General features: G+C 40.0%; 1 protein-coding gene across 13 annotated transcripts in view; it reads right to left on the reverse strand.

Moving 5' to 3' along the window:
- NRXN3 (neurexin 3) overlaps window positions 1-17,909 on the reverse strand; it is a 1,691,100-nt gene that overhangs the window by 851,647 nt on the left and 821,544 nt on the right. For all 13 annotated transcript variants that reach the window (XM_067729075.1, XM_067728964.1, XM_067728949.1 and 10 more), the window contains one exon: window positions 14,459-14,578. In XM_067729075.1, the coding sequence (XP_067585176.1) occupies window positions 14,459-14,578 (120 nt within the window). The remainder of the gene's footprint in view (window positions 1-14,458; window positions 14,579-17,909) is intronic.

Genomic DNA, 17,909 nt, shown 5'->3' on the forward strand with positions numbered 1-17,909 from the left:
ATTAGAAGAGACAGAACATCACTGCTATTTGAATAATCTAATCCTAGTAACCCTTCTACCCACATCCACTCAACACAGCTACCATCTACTCTAGAGGAAACTATAGTCACCACCACAGGCAAATTGATTCTATAGGGAATAGGATGAATACACGACAGAAGTGGTCCTTAATCTACTCAAAATTCTACTTGTTTTATTCATTGATGACATTTTGCTTTTAAGGAAGGTTCACGTTTTTAATTTAAGCTGCTACCTTGAACTTTACAAAAACTATTCTGTTAAGTCCAACACTCTGCTTTACATCTATTATTTCTAACCCTATTAACAAAACTGGGACTTTTGCAAGGTACATATTGTGAGGTTGTGTTGCATTAATTGCCAAAGGCCACCCAGTTAGGAAGGAAAGGAGCAGGATTTGAACCCACTACTCACTCTCAAGTCCATATTAATTTCTTTTATGTGCCGAGTCATGATGTCTCTAGTTCTGAATATAAATGTAGTGGGATTTTGGAGAAGTGATGAATATAGACTAAAGTGGTCAGAGAAAACACAAAGGAATAGGGGAGACTTGGGCTGGACCCAAAAAATTGTACGGGATTTGAAAAGCCATGTCAAGAGGAGGGAAGTTTCTCAGAAGGGAGGAATGAGAGTGGCAAGGGCATAATGACCATAGAATAGGCTAGTGACAGTGAGGACACTGGCCTTATTAGAGGGCACGGTAAGCCATGAATCTTAAAGAAAAACTAGTTCAAGAGACAGATTTTAAAAAGTAGATTACTGAAGACCTTGAAAACCAAGTGTGGGGTTTTAACTACATCAAGAGGGGGCCGTAGAAGGTTCACGAGCAGAGGAGTGATTAGACAACAACGGTGTCCTGCGAAGACAAGTCAGGAATGGGTACACAGGATAGATTTCAGAAATAAAAGCAAGGAGGCCTACGATGGGGAGCTCAAAGCCTGCCAAAGGAAGCAGCAGAGAATCATCTTTAACACACTCTATGTTACCCAGGTGATTTTCACTACCATGGCTTCGAAAGAACTTCAACGTAACACTCCTCCCTGCCTTGCTCTATGTCTGATGAATCTGCCACCAAAACGTTCCATGTGACAAGTAACGCAGCTTTAGGAAATATAGCCACAATCAAATATTGCCTAGGAAACCAAATGTAACTAAATGCAAAATGTTGCCCCATGCTGGGAAATAGCTGTGAGATTTGGTTATAGCTGTGTTTATTGTTCATTAAACTTTATATAATAAGACAATATGCTAAATTAATTCAAACGCAAATTAAATAAGTTAGATGTTGGAAAGACATGTGGTGTGTTGGGACTGGAATAAAGCCTCTACCAACGCTGAGAGTTTGTTTGGCTAAACTTACTTGTTTTAATACATTCTTTTCCACTTGTTCCATTCTCATGATTTTTCATGAGTCAGGGACACACAGTTACGTGTGACGATGTGTGTGTTGAACTGCAGGCCCTTTGCCAAAGGTCCCCCAGTGCCAGGTCACTGGTGTGAGCTTTAACTAGATGATACACTTGAGTACCAGTATGAAGGAGCCATCTGGGAGTTCCAGGCAGGGAGAGGAGAAAGAAAGATTACTCCTAAGGAAAAATAAATCCCAGACGATGTCTCTCTGCCCAAATCCTTTTTCAGAGATAAAATTATACCCCAAATATTGAGTATTCAGTTCAGATAAAGGGGCTTCCTGCTAAATATCCTCGACAGTAGACAGATACCTGATCTGCGGCTCCCTGACACACAGAAACAAAGGTATTTGAATAGAAAAATTATTTCAGAACAATTGGGAAAAAATCCTAAAGGAAATTTGTATTTATTTGTAATATGTATATATGTACGGGTACTTATTTTTATTTATAAAAACACGAATTTGGTTTTACTCATATAAAGATATCTGGGTAAAACTGCAGTTTTACAGTTAGTTGAGGGCTGATTACAAAAAACATCCAGTGAACTGACTAGGAAATAAGGCCCAGAGTCAGATGCTGTTGTTTCCTATCAATGCTCCTGAAAGTGGCTGAAAAGAGTCTACTAGGTTTGGATGAATTCTCCCACGTAGATATAAAAATTTTGAAATCCAGGGTGTACAAAAATCAAGAAACCTTTGTGTTTTACATTTTTCGGTATACAGTGCATCTAAGTTCTTCAATCATGTATTATGTACTAATTTAGGTCAACATAAAACTCGGCAAAAATTGATGAATGATATTAAAGCAGAAGAGTTCTTCTGTCTCACTAGACCTCTAGAGTACTAGAGTGTTTCTAGAAATCTCATCATGTGAAGTAAACCACATCTCTCTGGAAGCAAATGCCATGGAAAAAAACTGGAACCCAAGAGGCTCCTTCCCTATACACATTCTAAGGGCTCTTTCCCTCAAACTACAATCCACTGCAAAACTATTCCACTTATATGTAGATGCATCTACGTATAACTGCTCAGAAACTGCAAGGCTTTCTGTGAGAAGGGATAAGGGCAAGAGAGAAAAGAAATAAAAACATCTTGACATTTCCATTTTTCATCCAAAGAAGAAAACTGCATATTGGGAGGCTCATTAGAATTCCTGAATGCCTAAATTCCTTCTGGCAAGAAAACACCTAGCCCTGGTAGAAATGCTATTCATCCCATGAAAAGAACACTAGAACCTTTGCACAACTCAGACTCTGAAAATATGCAAGGCTCAGTCGTTCACTCAACAAATATAGTTTGAGCATCTATTATGTGCTTGACACCATGCATAGCCTGAAACAAGGTCATATTAAATAATTGGTAAAATCATGCTTGTTTTTTCTTGTACTTTTATGCATTTTCCAGATTGTCAACAGTGAGCCTCTATACCCTTAATTATCAAAAAAAACCTCAGTTAAAACTAAAAAGCATCAACAATGCAAGGTCCCTCCTTTTTTTCTTTTTGTAGATCTGCGTCAAAAATAAGCACACGAAAGCATCTAAAGATCAAAATGAGGACAGTCAACAGCCAAAACACGCCCCGGCAAAGAAACACCTCCACTTTCCTGAAGAATCCAAACTTTTTGTTTGAAAACACTTCTTAATTTCATTTGGCCAAGAGATATGGACCAGGCGGCAAAGATCCACAGGACAAAGGTAGGTGAGACACAAACTATAATTCTAGGTAAAGAAAATAAGAACTGCTAGCTGCAAGAGCCAAGCCATCCCTGCACCCACCGAGCTTAATCAAGTGTTAGCAGAGGGACTGGAGGGAAAAAGCAATAGGGACCTTATAAATGAAACTCAGATGAAACACGGGATGGAGACACATTTGCGGGTACTTAGCTTCTTTCACTATAGAAGGCTGTTTGACTACAGAAAGTCTATAACTGGAGTCGAAGGATACCCCCCACACACACCAAAAAATTAATTAATTAATTTTAAAACCAGGTTCTAGAATATTCTAGGCTACCAGGGCTGTTCCAGAGCTAATGCAAAGCGTTAACTCATCTCTAGAGGTTGTGGTTTACATCACAGCACACTAGGTGTTATGTCATCAAGCCTACCTTTCCCTTCCCCCAATGTCAAAGTGAAAAGGAGAAGTCAAGTAAAAAGAAACAGGTTGACACCCACTTCCAACCTCAATAGAGTAATAGTGATTGGATCTGAAACAACTGACCTGAAACAAACAAGAAAAGGACAACAAATGTGAAACAATGGCTTGTAAGACACTGGACATCAGGCAAAGGACAGCGATTCCTGAAAGGGAGAAGACAAACACGGTGAGCTGCAAGATTGCCCTCGCTTATGGCCTTGGAGGACGTCTGCACCACGGCACAGGGAAGGAACCCCAGATGCAGCCCGGCAGACTCCTTCAGATGAGTCAATGGAGCCGAGAGTCAAGAGAGAGCAAGGCAGCCAGAATGCACAGAGACATGGATGCATCTTAAACACACTCCACGGAGCTAGAGAAAACAGAAATAAAAGACCCCATACTGGGCGATCCCACTTATACATATTCAACAACAGACAAAACTCATGTATGCTGATACAAATCCAAGTAGTAGGGCTTCCCTGGTGGCGCAGTGGTTGAGAGTCCGCCTGCCGATGCAGGGGACACGGGTTCGTGCCCCGGTCCGGGAAGATCCCACATACCACGGAGCAGCTAGGCCCGTGAGCCATGGCCGCTGAGCCTACGCGTCTGGAGCCTGTGCTCCACAGCGAGAGAGGCCACAACAGTGAGAAGCCCACGTACCGCAAAAAAAAAAAAAAAAAAAAAAAAAAAAAATCCAAGTAGTAGTGACCTCACAGAGAAGGAATGACTGAAAGAGACTCGAGGGATCACTCTGGGAAGATGAAACTGTCCTTTATCTTAACTGGGGTGTTGGTTACATGGCTATAAACAATTATCATAATGCACTTAAGGTCTGTGCATTTTGCTGAATGTAAATTTTACCTCAATCAAAAAATGCCCCCCCTGAAAAAATGGTAACAGAAAAAAATAAGGCAAGGGAACCAAATTATATTTATTAGCTCTACTTTACAAGAGAAGATAAAGTCATTTGCATCTCTTTTGCCTTTACATGGAAATGCTAATAAATGGAAATGAAAATAAATGTAGGAAATTATGTCTATATTAAAAATATATTAAAATTGTACCTGTATGTGACTAACAAGGTAATATAAAATTATCCTCTGTGAACCAATAGGCTCTCAGTGGATTACTACCATCACCATCAATAAGTAACTAGCCAAGCACACCAGAAATAAATGGGCCATAATTAAACATAAGCAATAAAAATAGTCTACGAGGGACTCCCCTGGTGGCGCAGTGGCTAAGAATCCACCTGCCAATGCAGGGGACGTGGGTTCAAGCCCTGGTCCAGCAAGATCCCACACGTCGCGGGGCAACTAAGCCCATGTGCCACAACTACTGAGCCTGCGCTCTAGAGCCCGTGAGCCACAACTACTGAGCCCTTGTGCCACAACTACTGAAGCCCACCTGCCTAGAGCCTGTGCTCCACAACAAGAGAAGCCACTGCAATGAGAAGCCTGTGCATCGCAACAAAGAGTAGCCCCCGCTCACCACAACTAGAGAAAGCCCGCGTGCAGCAAAGAAGACCCAATGCAGCCAAAACTAAATAAATAATAAATAAATTTATTAAAGAAAAAAAATGGTCTACAAATACAGCATGCTGAAGATGGCTGAAATGAAATTAGCGAGGCCACGGACTGCAACAACTCAAAACAATCCCTGACAAGCTCCAGGTCCCACAAGTGCAGAGACCATTTCTCCTTGAACCGTAAGTCCAAGTATCAACTGGAACTCGTAGAAATGAATACTTTACCTGTGAGTCCCAGCTCGTTTCATGCAGAGTTGTGTAAAACAAAAGCTGCAAGCAGTCCTGGCTCTTGCTGAATCTATATGACACTGTGTGTGTATTAATATCAGCAGTACCGCAGATTTTAGGTACAAAATAGCCCCGTCTTGATATCAGGGGCATTTATTAGCAAGCGTGATTCCCATGGGCAACAAGCTAGCCACAACCTGCATCTATGAAACTGTTCTGAAGAGTATCAATACCTTCATCCTCATTCTAAGAAGACTCTGGGTTTAACTGCCATCCCCTGGCCTTCTTTTAGACACACTGAATATCTGTGGGCCCAGTAATGAAACACAGATGCAAAGAAATAACTTGGAGCATTCCTTTTGATGCTGCCCACTCGTGAATGCTTCTTTTGTACCTGTCTCACCTTCTGGATCTTGCCGACCATGGTACCAGGCTGCTCCTCCCAGCCTCCCTGACTCCTCTGGACTCAGCCTCTGCCTGCCTAGACCTACCAAACCTGCAAAATGGCACCTGCTTGATGGGACTTCTGATCTTACTACCTGAGGAGGTCAATCCTAATGTTGCCCCCTGCCCCCATAACAATGTAACCACTAGAATATACGGCGTAAGTGTTGCCATAAAAGTAGTAAATTTCTGGGGCTAATGTTAATCCCTATGTGTTCAGATGAGTGCTTATTAAGAACATTCCTTGAGGCATTCAGGAGACCTTGGCAGTCAAGAGCCCAGACTATGTGGTCAAACGTAAATCTGAGTCTTTGTCTCCCCACCTAACAGTTTTGTGACCTCGAGCAAATCACTTGACTTCTCCATGTCTCAGTTTCCTCATCTGTGAAACAGGGATCATAAGAATATCTGACTTTCTCGGGTTGTATAAATGACAAAATGACACAACAAATTTAGCACGGTGACTGGTACACAGTTAAGTGGTTAAAAAATAATGGTATGAGAAAGATATTCAAGGTAAAAAAGGATTTGTAATTGAACAGAGCATAATATTGTTAACAAAAATTATCTAAAACTTAAGAAAAAGCCTAGGAAAGACACGTGTCCTTTAAATGTCATATAGGGATATTGTTTAACATATCCACACAAGAAATACTTAATTCCACGGGAAAATGTACCTTTGTTTGACATAGGTATTTACTATTAATTAAGGTGCAGAGTCTATGAGATGATACATTAACCTGTAGATTTTTGTTCAGTAAAGACACAATGTTCAGTAGAAAAGATAACATCAAAAGTTAAGAGCTCTTTACCCTGTGAGACATTCACCAGGTTATTTAAACTAAATTTGTATTTTAATATTCTTTTTAATGCCTATAAATATCAGTTCTCCAAATAATCTTTTGCGATCTTATTGTTTACACTTCAACCATATTGTTGTTTCCCCCGTTAAGGAGTTAAATACATTTGGCACACATTTTATTCTATTCATTCTCATTTATATGAGTTATGTTTTAACTTTATGAAAATTACATTTGTATGAGTCATGTTTTAACTTTCTGAAAACTATATTAAAGAGTAGCTAATGGTTCTGTAGGGGCTATTACATGTCATGTCCTGAACTTCACAATTATGAATTTGACTTATCCTTACAACACTCTTATGAGATGGAACATAAATATTTACATTTTAGAGACATCGAGGTGTTAATTAATTACTAGCACCAAGGTAACACAGCTATTAAGCAACGGAGTCAGGATTTCAACGGAAGCCATCCACTCTACATCAACTGTCTCATCCACTATGCTTTATGACATATATTGAAATTGCAATAAAGTAAGAAAAAAAGATGGGAAATCAGAAGATGGCCAACTGAGTACGCAAATATAAATATTTGGGGCTATGGGGGTATATTCTGATTCTAAATCTATAATATCTAAAGATGTTCTTACTAAATGGCCCCATCTGAGTGTTAAGACAGAAACAACTGAAGTATTCAGAATTCCAGTATGTGATAAAATAAACAACCAAGAACACAGAGCTTCTCTTTTCCAAGCCTATATTCTTATGTATCAATAATTTGGTTGTCTGAAAAGATTTGCCCACCTGAAATTTTAAGCCCTCTAGTCTAGTAATTAGTGCAGATGTTCACTGTGATTATTTCTAATAACGACTAAGTAGTAGCAAATCTAATAATAATGTGAGCTTTCATGTCAAACAAACCTGGATTCAAGTTCTGACTCAGCTACTTCCTAACTGTGTGACCTCAGTTTTCCCACTGTTAAAATCAGGACAATAGTAGTATGGTATTTCTTAGGGACTTTGGGATGATTAAAGGGACAACATCTTTATAAAGGTCATAGCAGACCATTAGGATTTGACAAATATCGAGGGATTTGACAAATATCAAATACTATTTGATTTGACAAATATCAAATAGTATTAGTTATAATAAAAACTGTTACTACTCCTATTTATGAAGTACTGATCACACTCCTTGTGCTGAAACAAAGGAGGCTAATTCAATTCCACAGTATTAGAGTTAGAATTGGCATTTAAAGCAGTTTGATTCTAAAGCTAGTTAACCTAATGACTATACTATGAAGTCTTTTATAATGTAATAAGTTATATATATTACAAATCAACCTTTTAAAAATATGGTTTATTGTAATTAGACTTCCAAGATAAACGTCTACCAATGGTTCAATGAAATAAGATTTGGGCCCTACTAGGTCTACATCTAGTATCCGGCAAGAGATTCAACACAGGGGATTCTTCCCCAGTGAACTGGGCACCATCATGTGCATTCTACTGAAGAAAATTAGAAAATCTAATGTTTTTTACACTTCGAAAATGCATATCATGCAATGAGAGCACAAATTTTCACCTGAGTGTAACTTTAACCATACAAATGCTTAGAATAAAGACTGGGAAGAAATCTGGTAATCACAACAGCATCGTCTAAATAGGTAGGGGTGGAGCTGAATCCACACAATAGCGAAATACCGTATTCTGACTCGGTGCCAGAATAGGCAGGAACTGAAGAACAGGTTCCCTGAGGGAAAAAGTGACCTGCTCCTTAGCATGGGAGCCCTAAGATCTGTGGCAGGAGGGACAGCCAGCTGGAGACCCCAAGGAGAATTAGTCACTCACTCATTCACTCAACACGCGTTGACTGCTGCAGGCTCTGTGCCGTCTCACGGGGAGAGAGGGAAAGGAGCCAGCTCCTGTCTCAGAGAGACAGGAGAGAGCTGTGGGGTGAGAGAGCTCACCCCATGCAGACACCCACTCTTCAGAACTAAGCTCTAAAGGGCTTGACCACCAAAAGGAAGGAATGCTTTCCTCCAGGTCCCTTGGAGCCCATTGAAGAAGGGCCATCGAGGCCCCACCCCGACTCAGGCGGCTTCCAGAACCTCCCCTAGCTCAAGGAGGGTTGCTGGACAGGTAAAGCCTGAAAACTGAGGTAGGAAGTAAACACATTACCAAAAACATGAATATACTGTAGTCTCGTATCCTGGGAAATTATCACTATAAATATAACAACATAGGCTCATAACATAATGCCAGGGTACCTATAGGGACCCAAGAGACAGAATCAGCATACACACACGTCTGTCCCCTCCCTACACAGTCCCACCCCACTCCCAACCAAGGGAGGGGTCTTTGAAAGCTCCCCTGATCTCTGACAGAGACAAATGTTGGCACACGGGTTTATTCACAGGTACAACACCTGGGCAAGAGTATGCCCATGCGATTTGCAAAAAAAGCCTGGGGGGGCGGGAAAAAAAACAACTGGGAGGAAATAGCCAAAATGTTAACAGTGGCTATAGTATATTTCTCTCTCCTTGCTGGAACGCCACGTTTCCTTTCCAGCCCTAGTTCATACCATATTTGCTTAGGAAGTATTTACAAACTTCTCAAGACTCATTTGTCAATGAAAACTTTTCTAAAAGCAGTAGCTCTTCTTAATGGAGCCTCAACCCCAGGGAAAGTTGATCTCACTCCACTTTATGCCCTCTCTGTATACTGTTCATATTTCTATTAAAGCACGTTCATATGTGTCTTCCCCCATTAGACTGTAATGTCTTTAAGAACAGGATGTATCCTATTCATGATCATATCTGCAAATAAGAAATGTTTGGTGAGTGAATGAATGAGTAACTGATAAAGTATGTTCTAAGCAGAAAATAGATGTCTTAATAGTGAACTTCTCGAATATGGCCTAGTTGCTGGACAGGTAAAGCATGAAAACAGAGGTAGGAAGTAAACACATTACCAAACACATGAATATGTTGTAGTCTGATATCCAGGGAAATTATTGCTATAAATATAACAACATAGGCTCATAACATAATGCCACGGTACCTATATGGACCCAAGAGACAGAATTAGCATACACACACGTCTGTCCCCTTGTCTGTGCACTAAGTAATGTGCATATTGCTTATTTTTTTCTGAAGCCTGAATGGGAAATGTGTTTTTAACAGATTTAATCAATATACCAACCTACATTAAAAAAATAAATAAACCCACACAATAAATAAAAAGCAAAAGGCCAGTGAATAGCCAACAGTGCAGCTTAACAGCCATTCCAGCATAAAACTGTCTGAAAAGGCACTTCACACGCCACTGTCTGCACACTCCACAGTGGCTTGCTATTGATTTGCTGCAAGCAAAGAACATCTATTATCACATGCCAGTAAGAACCAAGCAATTTCTCCAACAAGTAGCCCACAGTGTACATCGAGCAATGTAGTGTGGGCACCTGGCTGCTGAAGGTGGGCTGAGAACCCACATTTATTCCCATCTTTTCACCCCACAAAGCCATTATAAACATCCAATCTATAAATCCAAGAACTTGATGTGTGGACTCACATGCCACAGTCTGTCCCACATTCACTTCTCCAGGGCACAGAAGCAATAACGAGATTCCAAAATTATACTACTCAAAACAGTTGTCATGAACACGCCTAAAGGTGATAGCTGTGAAGTGTTTAAAATCGCTATTTTCAAAAAGTCCTCCCAAATGATAACTTTTTCGCATATGTGTGGGAATGTGCGAGTGGGCTGGTTTTGCTGAGACCTTGTGTGGAGTTGTGAAGAAGAGAGGAACTCAACAATAGGTTGCCAGTGGGGTTGGCATTGCCATTCAATACAGGAAACGGATCCTGGATTCACCTGATGGTGTAAGGTCTACAACATACTGAAATTGCTCAGACTCTCTGTCCTGATTTAAAATACCAATAAGAACTCAATATCCAAAAGGAATCGCCTTACAAGGACCCTTAAAAGGTTTCCTTCCTTTTGTTGCTCTTAAAATGTAACCCCTACAACATGTCACTAAGTGGTATGCAGGTGGTGCTCACCCTCGGGGAAATCAGCCTCCCTCTGCTTTGAAGTTTTCAGAACTGAGGATATTCTTTGGAGAACGTTACTTGTGTGTCCTTTCATGGATCTTACTGGACCCTACATGAACTCAAAATTGCTTCTGGGATGACTTTGCCCATTGTAGTTTCAAACCAGCCTGAAACATCACCTAATGAAACTCCCTATGATTTTACCATTACATGAAAAGGTGGAAAGTCATGTCTTAAAACTAGATAAGACAATTAATAAACCAATTATACCTGAGTTTCCAATCAGATGATTTTTGTTTTCTATCCAATACAAGGAAATCGCTCTCATACAAGGTAACCAGCTACAGAGAATACACGTCATATTTTCACAACCACTTATATCAGTTTTACAGCTATCTTTGTAAGAATGAACAAGAAATTTACCCCACTGGCTCCATCAACCCACCATGCTTTCACAAAGAATGACGGAATAAAGTTAAAACCACGCAGGCTTGGTCTATTCATACTAAACAAGACACAATTTTTAAATGTAAACTCTACTCATGGAGGCCGCATCTATGTGACAGCACCTCGAAATTGTCAAACAAATGCCAAACCTAGCAAACAGGCAAGAACAAAACAAAGGTTATAAGTGATAGAACCAATTCTAGAAGAAGTGGGCACGACTCTAAAATGCAGACATTTCTTTAGAAACTTGCAAGTCACGTCCAGATATAATTAACTTTTCTACATATGATGAACTGAGCACTTTATTTTGAAAAATACCATAGTCTAGCCATTTCCCTTTTGAACAAGTTTCAATTCTTGGATATGCAATAATAAATACAGATGTTTTCATTTCTATTAATTGAGGATCAAGCTGCTGTCCTGAGAAACTGCTCAAGGAAAATGAAAGTATTCAAACATTTTCCCCCGCAAAAACAACTTTAGCCATTAGATTGAATTTCTAACCAATTCACATGGTCTTATGACAGTATTCTAAGGAATATAATTTATTTTAGACGTATGCAACATTCTATAAAACATGCCGATCCCAAGAATTGGGTAAAGGCCAGATTTCCTTGATGTCACTCCACTTACAATGCATGGCCCATTTCTGTTATTTAGGTCAAAGGCAGGCCACCTGTGACATGCATGTTACCAAAGCAACTATTAACCATCTTTGTGCTCTCTCATAGAAGATGCAATCTCTGCTTTTCTCTATATTCCTTCTCTTTCATCCTTCTTCATCTTCTATTCACTTATTTTACCCTTTCTTCTTTCTTTGCAATTTTCCCCACGGCTTTTGCCCATGATAAGCATGAACCTTTTTCAAATCTGCTGGTGACACTGAGGGTTAATACTCAACTCCTGATGCAAGCAAAGCTACCATGATTTGCTAACAAAGGTAGGCACACAGAGTATTAGATAGGTAACATCATCTTGAAGTTGTTTGTGGAGTAGCAAATTACAACTCTAAGGATCCAGGTTGATACAGAAAATAATAACCTATGACGTAAAGAATTGAGACAGATTTTGTTAGGTGGTACAAACTGGCTCTGATGCTAGTTCCCAAAGTGAAGTTACCCCAAATACTTTAATACAGAGACATTCGTTGTAACAATTTTAAGCAACCTACCATTTTGATATATTTGGTTGGGTTTCATTAAAAGTTTACATCTGAACTTCATAGTTACATCACGTATATCTGAATTCCATATATTCCCCACATTCTGCTATTAAAATGTACTTGCTCACATATCCATGTAGCCATCCAGTCACAGAAGCCCTGGTCCACTCTCCAAGAGGAGAATAGGCAAGTAGATTATTTTAATGATTTGGGCTCAGAAGTCTTTTACAATCAAAAATTCAACTGCATTGCTTATAGAATAAAGTTCAAAATACATTACCCTAACCCTGGATGTCTTAGAAACATTTTTGAAGGATGAGAAGCTATTGCCACAAAAGAACGCTGACCTTTCCCAATCCTGGTTCTGGTACTTCATCACACACTGACAAATTGTTCAGGTCAGATAATGCAATAATCCTCATCCCAGACTGAGGCACAATCTTTTCTTGACAAAATCAGAAACAATCACAGAAAACTGGAAAGAATCCTGGTTGATTTTTAGCAGAAAACAATGCCTAGCCTGGGTGGCAGAAAGGAACTTTTCAGTGAGCAAAAAATGCATACATACCTTCTGAAGATTGTGCCTATTCACCGCAGTTAGCGTAACTTACCTTTCTGTCTTCCCTTTGTGCAGCCTCTTCCTGACCGTGGTTTACTGGGAGTGGTATGTATGTGTGATATGGAATAAACTTGTGAGGATAAAGAAGCATTATGCCACCACTTAGGAAATAAGCCTCCCACGCAGACAAATTGGAGGGAAAAGAAAGAGCATATAGAACAATTCCTCAGGGACTCTGGATGAATCCAATCACTGCCTGTTTCAGAGTGGAACAGTATTTCCAAATCATAAATATGGAAACAGGACTTTCAATAAAAATAATACCAAATAATTGGAAAGAGCCATCTAATGCCAAAGCCTTCCGCACACAGTGTGTCCTTTGCATTATAAATCCAGAGGCAAATGCTTACGCCTAGATCAATGAGGTTCAAAGAATTTTCTCTCTACATTTCCAGATTCCGCACTTGTTTCTCCTTAGTGTATCTTAAGAGACTGACAGGGTACATAAAGAAAAAAGGCCTATAAAAAAATGGAAAACAGGACAGGAGACAACTACACACGTGAAAAAAGTTGAGAAATAAGGAATCAAGGAAAACCAAATAGACATAACAGAGATAGCATTGTAATTGGCGACTGCTCCCACTTGTACAAACTGTAATGTAACTTTAGTACTTGCTCAGATAACATTACGCATCTTTTTTATAAAACCAACTGATGACAACTATGAGTTCAGGTTATAAAATAAACTCCTACCATGAAGGCTGCATTTAGAAAATGAGAAGGTCAGCAGGACCCACTAAGTCAGGGCTTTTCAACAAATCACTTTGCAATCGGTATTCAGAGATTTCAAGTGTTTGCTCATTTCTAAAGGTGGCCATGTTAGGAGGACGTGGAGACACAGGCTATAGATTCCCACAGAACTGAACTCTCTCCACCGTCAGTGCTAGAATCACCTTCATGAAATCAGTCTTCTCCTAGAATTAAAACAGCTGATGTACCCGAAGCATCACTAGTGGACAAAAATAACAACTGGCTCTCTTCCAATATGAAGCAAATACACAGATACATACATATAAACATACTCACAAAATAGAAATATATATATATAAACAGAATGACTATGTATATATAAACTAAATAGATATCAATAAATTTAGCCAGAGGGAATCTCTGCCTACATTTGAAAGACCCTTGAGAATGCATTAAACATTTCTAGTTGGAAAAAATAATAAACTCTCTTAATGTCTTCATCATTTGGAAGGCCTAAGAAATTCTCTAAACTCAGACTTTTTGAAAAAATAGCTACATTCCTTAATGTCCTCCAAGTTCTAGGCAATGTAAGTGGGAGAGTCTCAAAATTGTTATCCAGATGATTTAATTAATGGAAAACTGAACTCCTTAGAACAAAAATATTGTCATAATTGTTTTGTTTGTCAAAGGTCATCTAATCTAAAGAAAACAGGGAGTAAGTAAATGGAAAAACATCTAGTATTGTTGAACAAGAAATGTTGCTTTGCCATTAGACCATTAGTCCTTTATTTTCCTAGTTTCTGGATGAGAAATTGCTTATGAATCTTTCAGAAGAGCCATCCTTTTACGTAATGTCCTTATGGTTTCTCCAAACCTCTGAACTCTTTGAAAATATCCCAAGCATGAAAAGGTTGTACTCACGATCATTGCACTGGTTTCCAGAATAGGAGGTCATGGAACAGTCGCAGGTGAAGCCTTCCCACTGCTGCATACAGACCCCCTGGTTGGCGCATGAATCCTCCTGGCAGGTGGTACTTGGTCCTAGTAATTCATAAGAAGAGCAGGAAAGAAGAAAAAAGGAGAGAGAGAAAAACGTGTTAAAATTAATCAAATTCAAAGCAATCACTTGAATTTACTATTCTCATGCCCCAAAACATTCAAAGACACAACCGCCAAAAATGTCAACTCTATACCATGCAAGAAGAATTCACTACATAAGACAACAGAAATACACACTTAGCCACAAACTATCAACAGTTACACACAGAAGGGAGAGGGCTGAACACACTGTTCTCTTTTTGGCAGACTTTGCAAAAGAGCTTCATCTCTACCATTCAAGTAGGAAGATATCTCACTCGGAGCATGGTCTTTCTAAAGGAACAATGCTGAAGCAGAAAAATGCATTCCCATGATGCTTGTGAATTAAGGCACAAAAGTTCTTACAGTCACTTCGTGACACTACAAAGATGTGTGACGATAACGAGGAGGAGGAGGGTAAAGCGGCCAGCATGTATTGTTGTTTTGTAGGCGATAAGCACTGGGTGATAAGCACCTTGTCTAGCGTATCTCATGAAGCTCGCCAGTGACCCTAAAATGTAAGGAATTATGATTACCTCTGTACCACAGATTTTAAAAACTAAGCTCACAGAACTAAACTAATTTACCCAAGGTCACACATTGGATAATTAAAGGACCCTGATGTCCAACTTCGGTAAACTAACTCTGAGACTAACTACCTCAGGGGTTCTTAAAGCATAGTTTCAGACCAGATCACCGGGGAAGTTGTTAGGAATGCAAATTATTGGGCCACCCTATACCTACTGAATTAGAAACAACTCTGGGGGGAGGTAGAAATCTGTGTTTGCACAAGCTTCTAGGATTTTATGATGCAGACTAACGTTTGAAAACCAGTGCGCTGCACCACACTGCTGCTGTAGGTTTACAGAAGAATGCATTCAAACAGAGTGTGCACATGCCAGAGGGTGTATTTGAGGTACAGGAAGAAAATATTAGAAATTATGTTCATTTTCTTTAAGTATACCTACCTTGGGGACATTCTCAAAACCTTCTGCAGATATGAGTGAGCAACTGAAAAAGTTTGGTGATCTCTGCCTTACAGACTGCCATCTTTCCTAGGTCATCCTGGGACCTCTCTTTCACCATTCTCTTTTTCACTTCTATCCTCTGCCTTTATCTTGGCATTAAAGATAAACCTACACCTTTGGAATTATCTAAACTAACAGGAAATATCTTAATATTCAGGATAACTCCATGAATTTCCCAGACAGCCTCAGCAAAGGAGGTGGGCCCTTTGACTCATCAAATGTAATAGTCAGGATCTGATGCAAAAAAGCACTTGACACAGTAAAAATATATCCATTGCAGTAAGTGCATATTCCACAATTTCCAGGCTAAGCCTCACACAGGCACAGAATATTGAACTATAAGCCTTTCGGGTCCTAAGGATGCATATTCAAAAGAGATGCATGACTACAAAGGGGTTGTCTTCTGGGTGGCAAGACATTTTGTATTTATTCATGAAGGGTAGAAGCAGTACAGACCATCACTCCTAATACAAAGCTGTTAGGATATGACATTAGAAACTTAAAGACAATCACTAACACTGGGGGAGCAGCATAGCTGCTGGGTTTCTGCAGCTGCTATACGCCATGTGGTTCCCCCATGTGGAGATGAAAGGAGGTTCATGGTCATGTTCTCAGTGGGTCTTAAACTTGAGCATTGTGTAGTACAAGGCTCATTAACAATGGCAAATCACGACAGCTTCTTTCAAAGGACAAAAGCTTCTGAGAAGTCCATGGGGCTCCCTGACCAAACAGCTCTCACCAGACAATGGGCTAGTAATTCAATTGCGCTCAAGAATCAGAAACACATGGAAAGCTTTCCCTTGAAAGGCCGCAGAACAGCAAAAACTTTGGGAAAACACTAATTCTTTGCATGTTCACTGAATCTGAAGACAAAAGTTTTCCCATGTCTTTCTCTTCCTCTTTAGCCAAATTTTAACCATTTCCTAAGGACCAGCTAAAATGCCTCCTGGATATCAAACATTCCCCAGTAACTTCAGACAACAATTCTCCCACTTCCTAGTGGCCACAGCACATATTATCCGCATCACTAACGTTTATATATGATAATATTTAACACTTTATTACACATGGCAGTGTACTCTGCTTACATAATCCTCTAATTCTTTCACATTTTTTTACTATTTGTCCCAAAAAGAGTGAATGCTGCCTACAGTTAGAAAGCACGTACTATGCTTTGGTTATGTCCCTGCTGTACCAAGCACGTACTATGCTTTGGTTATGTCCTACGCTGTGCCAGATGCAGAGAAAGTGTTTCAGTAAATGTGGAGCTGATCTGAATTGCAGCCCCCGGATTTGCCATTATCTCATACTTCTAAAACCTGGGCATGGGAGAATGGTTCTTTGCAAAGCAAGCAATCAGTCCCGTTTGTCGGAATCCCATACAGAGGGAATTATAGGCCATTTCCAAAGTCCACGGGATTTGTTTCCCACGCATTAAGGGGCAAATGCCATTCAGAATCGGATAACCCTCAAAGACTTGACTACACGGTAATCGTCTAAGAACAAGGGCAGTTTCAGGGTTTCAGTGAAGACCAGGAGAACCTGCAATGACTTCTCATCCATTTGAGCCAGAAATCCTACTTCCTTTCTAGGGTGAGATCCCAGGGCCCCTGCCTCCTCCTCCAGACTCATTTCCTACCACTCACCTCCAGCACACCACGCTCCAGCCATCCCTTCCTCCTTCCAATTCCTCTCTAACACAATGGTGCTCACAGTGTGGGCCTGAGTCAGAGTCAACAGCACCTGCATCCCCTGGGAGCTTGTGAGAAATGCATGTTTTCAGGCTCCACCCAGACCTACTGGCTGGAGGCGGGGCTCAGGAACCTGAGCTGTGACAAGTCCTCTGCGTGGTTCTGAAGCTGCTCCGTTCCAGGACCCCTGCTCTGACACTTCAAGGCCATCCCTACCTTCAAGGTCCTTTGCTCTTGGCCAACCCATAGCCTGAAATGTCCTTCCTCCAGATTTTCAAATGACTGGCTCATTTTTTCTTTAAGTTTCAGCTCAAAATGATCTTTCTTCAGACTATCCTATTTAAGGAAGTCCCCATCAGCATTTCATTTACTCTCCAGCCTATTTCCCACTTTATTTAACTCACAACGATTACATGAACTGTAATTAAGTTATTTATTAAATTCTTTATTGTCTATCTCATCCTTCTGGAATATGAGTTCCTTGAGGGCAGAAGCCTTGTCTGTTTTGCTCACCTTTTATAGCTCTAGTTTCTGATAAAGTATTTGGTGTAAAGTAGGGGCTCAGAAAATATTATT

The sequence above is a fragment of the Pseudorca crassidens genome, chromosome 1, assembly GCF_039906515.1.
Source record: "Pseudorca crassidens isolate mPseCra1 chromosome 1, mPseCra1.hap1, whole genome shotgun sequence".
Taxonomy (NCBI): domain Eukaryota; kingdom Metazoa; phylum Chordata; class Mammalia; order Artiodactyla; family Delphinidae; genus Pseudorca; species Pseudorca crassidens.